Source organism: Zonotrichia leucophrys, chromosome 9 (assembly GCF_028769735.1).
Source record: "Zonotrichia leucophrys gambelii isolate GWCS_2022_RI chromosome 9, RI_Zleu_2.0, whole genome shotgun sequence".
Classification (NCBI taxonomy): Eukaryota; Metazoa; Chordata; class Aves; order Passeriformes; family Passerellidae; genus Zonotrichia; species Zonotrichia leucophrys.
The window spans coordinates 25,224,618-25,229,454 of NC_088179.1; the positions used below are offsets into that span (position 1 = coordinate 25,224,618).

General features: G+C 60.3%; 1 protein-coding gene across 1 annotated transcript; it reads left to right on the forward strand.

The window, feature by feature from the left end:
- The first annotated feature begins 22 nt into the window (after positions 1-22).
- Positions 23-1,919, forward strand: SERP1 (stress associated endoplasmic reticulum protein 1). The gene is made up of 3 exons (XM_064721608.1): positions 23-188; positions 277-352; positions 534-1,919. Exons 1-3 carry the CDS (start codon positions 105-107, stop codon positions 572-574), a joined length of 201 nt encoding a protein of 66 aa, XP_064577678.1. The 5' UTR covers positions 23-104; the 3' UTR covers positions 575-1,919.
- Positions 1,920-4,837: the final 2,918 nt, after the last annotated feature.

Below are 4,837 nucleotides of genomic sequence, written 5' to 3' on the forward strand. Positions count from 1 at the left end.
CGGGTTGGCGCGCGCGGGCCCCGCCTCCGGCGCGCTCCCGGCGTGCGGCGCGCGCGGTGCTGACGCGGCAGCGGCGGCCGGGCCGGACCGGGCCGAGCGCGGACATGGTGGCCAAGCAGCGCATCCGCATGGCCAACGAGAAGCACAGCAAGAACATCACCCAGCGGGGGAACGTCGCCAAGACCTCGGTGCGCGGGGCCGGGCCGAGCCGGGCGGGCACGGGCGGGGGTGGCGGGGCCGGGCCGCGCTGCGCTGACGGCGGTACTGTGCTCGCAGAGAACGGCCCCGGAGGAGAAGGCGTCGGTCGGGCCCTGGCTGTTGGCTCTCTTCATCTTCGTGGTCTGCGGATCAGGTGAGCGGCCGCGCGCGGGCGGACGGGTCCGGCGGCGGCTCGGGCCGGGCATTGCCCCTCCGGGCCGGGCATTGCCCCTCCGGGCCGGGCGCTGCCCCTCCGGGCCGGGCGCTGCCCCTCGGGGCCCCGAGCCCGCTGCTGGCGCTGCCCGGCGAGCGCTCCCCTCTCCGCTCTCTTGCAGCTATCTTCCAGATCATCCAGAGCATCCGGATGGGCATGTGAGGGGCCGGTGTCGGGCCATGGCCCGCCGGCCCCGGCCGCCGCGGCAGCTGCTGAGGAGCGGCGCGCGGCTCCGGCTGTGTCGCATTCCAGGTCCCTTCACGAGTCATTCCGAGTTTTCTAGCCCGTGCCACAGTGCCTTGAACAGCACCACATGTATAAAGCAATAAAAGTCTGTTGTTGATCTACAATCGTGGACCTACTTATTCGCTGAAGATCCGGCCTGGTCTCTGTAATACGTGGAGCTATACGCGACGTAGGTCCGTAGGAACTGGCATCTGTTTAAACACCGGTCCCAGATCAGTGCCGCCCTCGCTGTATAGCTGGAAATGGCTTTATTTGACGCTGGAAGCCAGGATTCCTGTAGAGGCTGGAGCCCGACTGTGCAGCATGTTCCCGAGGAGCCTCTCTTGCTCCGACCCCGCCGTGCATCCTCCCGTGTGCGCCGGGCGGGCCCACTGCAGCATGGGCAGTGCTCGCCCATGCCCACGCCACGGCACCGCCTGTAGCTTTGTCCTAACCCACGCCAAACGCTTGTCTGTGTAGGGGTAGAGGGGTGTGAGGAGCGGGCACGGCCGGGCAGCAGCTGCTCTGCCGGAGCCAGTGCTGGAGCTCCGTGGACTGCGGGAGCACCCTGGCCAGACCTGCGGCTCCCCAAGCCTCTCCCGGCCCTGCCTGTGCTGTAAATACTTCTTGGACAACTTTCAACAAGTGGTGATAGTTTTAAATTTGACAATGTTGTGTGGGAATATTGGGTGCGGGGGGGGACACACGCTGCCTCCCTGCCCACAGTTCTGCTTCTGTATGTGCAGCTCCTGCAGAGTGTGGTGTGTCTTGCAATATATATTTAATCCTATTTAAGGTAAAACCTGCCTTCAACTCAATTTCTTTTAACAATGGATTCAGTAATTAACTGCTTCCCTACTGGTGATCACAATTCCTTCTTCTGTAGACGACTGTAACTTGAGATCACGTGGAAAATGCTGCTATTGATCATATTTCCCTGCTGATGGCCCTGACTCCTGCTGGCTCTGCTGTCTGCATGGTGACAAAGGTGGTGGGAATTGCTCAGCTGGTGCACGCTATTGCTAAAGGAAGATTTCTCCAGATTTCTTAGAAGACAAATTTTAAGTCTGGTTACACTAGAAATCATAGAAAACAAAATGGGTTGAGGTTACTGAATTGCCTGTTAGCCGTGAAGGAGCAGATCTGTACGCGTTGTATTTCCATATGGAATCACTGGACTGCTGTGAGCCGGGGCTGCCCAGGGCACGGGACACCTTGTGCTGTGACAGCGGGGGCAGTCTGTATCATCGCTGATTTTAAATAAAGTTCTTTTCAAACGCAAGCTGTGTTCACTGTGCTGTGGGCAAGGCAGGGCTCTGCTGGCTGTTGAGGCTCGGCCGTTCGCACCGAGCAGGGATTGAAGGCTTTTCCCTGGGAGGAGCCTCTGTGCCATGGCTGGCACCAGGGCCCTGAGCCGGGGCTGCCGAGGCTCTGGGTGCGCCCCGCTGCCGCTGCCCTTCCCTCGGGCCCGGCCATCCCCCAGGCGCCCTCCCGTCTCCCCCGGCCCTCTGCTCCCCGGGATGGCGCGGCGGCCCCGGCCCGGCTGTGCCAGCGCAGCAGCTGCTCCCGGGCTGGGGGAGCCTTCAGGGTGCTTGTACGAGTTGGTTCTTGGAAGCTCGGTGAATCCTGGCTTTGGTGCGAGCTGGGCAGAGGTGTGTGCAGCACTGTGCCTGCAGTGCGAGGGTCGTGGGCAGCTGCAGTGCCAGAGCCCTTCTGGCCGCAGCTGCACTCTGGCTGCACACATCCAAGAACAAATGCTGCAGAACACCACACTTGTTTCTTTCCGAAACCCATCGGAGCCATACCCGTGTGTTTCCCCTGGTGAGATGCAGTTTGTCGTTGCCAGGCCCCGAGAGCTGAGGCGCTGGCTGAGCCATCCACAGCCGCGGCTGCTCGGGCTCCTCCGCCGAGTGAGCCTGCTCCGCTGACGTCACCAACCACCTGCAACACACTTGTCTCTCAATTATTGCTTTTTCTTTTCACCTGTGAAGCCTTCTCAAGGCTGGCTGCAGGACTGCGCTTCAGCAGCGCATCACGAGGGGCACACGGCTTGCTTCCCGAGGCCATGAGAGCTCCCTGCTGTCCTGCCAGGCCTCTCGCAGCTGCCGGCACCGCACAAAGCGCCGCAGCCACGTCCCCGGCGCCGTGTCCCGCCCATCTGCGCACACGCAGCACGGAGGGGACCCGGCAGTGACAGGAGCCACGTTCTCCAGGAGCAGCCTCGTGGAGCGGGGACAATCCCTGCGCCGGGGCGGGAGCCCGGGACAGGCGGCGGCAGCGTCGCTGGCAGTGACGGCGCGAGGGCCCGAGCGACGGGGAACCGGGCCGAGGCAGCGGATCCTGGAACGGGACCGAGAACAGGACCGGGACCGGGAATGGGAACGGGGGCGGTGCGGGGACAGCCCCGCCCCGCTCCACAGCGCCGCCTCGCGGCCGCCGCGGCCCCTGCAGGCCCCGCTGCGCCATGGGCGGACCCGCCCGCCGCAGCCGGGGAGGCTCGGGGGAAGGGAAGGGTCTGTGCCGCTCTGTGCTCACCTCACCCGGCACCTGCTCCAGAGCCTCCTCCTGCAGGCGCTCCCCTCTGAGCCAGGGCCGCGGCCTTGAAGCTCTCCTCAGAAAGCATTTCCTCCGCATCCTCCACTGTTTCCGTAGCTTTTCCCCTCATCTTCTGTCACGTCCGGTCTGAGACGCCGGGCCTAGCTCGGAGCCTCCTCTGCCCAGCTTCAGTGCATTCAGAGCGTTCTGTGACACCGCGACTAGAGCCCGCTCCCGACCCGTGCCAAAGCACACGCTGCCGTGAACGCAGCAGCTGAATCCTCTATACCAAAGCTATGGAACAATGTCCAAGACACGTGTTAGAGCACCCGCACCTGGCGCGGAGAGCCGGCTCCCGCAGCCAGCTCGGCCCCGGGCCGGGCCAAGGACGGGTCGCAGCAGCGCGGGCGGCACCGAGCCGGGCCCGGCGGCACCGAGGCTCCCGCACATCTACCGACACCGCGGCGGTGTCCCTGTGACAACTGCTGCTCCTGTTCCTCAGGCAGCCTCTCGACAAGAGCCCGCAGCATTCTCTGACCCTTTCCTACAGTGCACAGGGCTCTCACAAGCCGAGCCGCTGTCCACAGCTGAATACAGCTTATCTCGACGCGAAAACTAAACACAAACCCCCAAAGCAAACTTGACAGGAGCAAAGCAAAGGCTTTCCAACAGCATCAGTTCAATCTTTGTTTCATCCCCTTTTTCAGATTTCCTAAACGCTTCTTGCTTTTGGAGAAAGCGCCTCTGCAGCGCCCCGGTGTGAAGGATGCGCCCATCGCTGCCCCGCAGCTCTCACACACACAGAGGAACGGGCATTCGCTGCTCCCTCTGCTCCCAGCAGGAAAACCATCACCACCTGGGGCAGCTCCAGAAAGGGGTCTCTGTTCTGTTCCACTCAAAAGCAAACTGACAGGTACAGAGTATCCTCCAAGAAGTTTAATCAACTACTCACCGGAGGGACTCTTGTTCCCAGCAATCCCCAATTTGTCCCTTTTTTCTTACTTTACCAGCATCATCCTCATTGTACAGCTGGAGTGAACCACTGATCACACTGCAGAGGAAGCACACATAGCTACTGAAATATTTTGCTTTCTAATCTGTGGCACTAAAGGATCCCAGCAGTGCTCACAGCACAGGGGTGCAGCAGGCAGAAAATACCAATCCACAGCTAATGGAAAGATCATTTTGCCGTTACTTTAGCAAGAACTTTTCAATAAGCACACAACACAGGCTTTGTTTGAACTGTGCTGAACCGATGCTTACCAGGAGGAGATGCTTCTCTGTTTCCAGGACATGGACACTTCTTTGAGATCTGAAGACACCAAAACTTGCAGTTTCCAATGTTTCCTCTGCTCTTCCTTAGACACAAACCTGAGCAGAGTTAGAGCCGCTCAGGGCTCCAGTACTGAAGCAGACATTCACAGTAGTGACTGAGCAGGCCCAGATGTTTATTCAGAGCTATCAGTGCAAACCCAAACCCCTAAGGCAGCCACTGACAGCATCAGAAGATGCTTCTCCTAGAAGAGAAGAAACCAGTCTGCTGCATGAAAAGTGGTAACCCTGGCATTGGTCTGTTATGGCCTCACTGACACTACACTTCTCCATTTTGTTCAGAAAAGAGCTACTGATTTTAATTACACTGCAACAACATCTACAGCCAAAAAA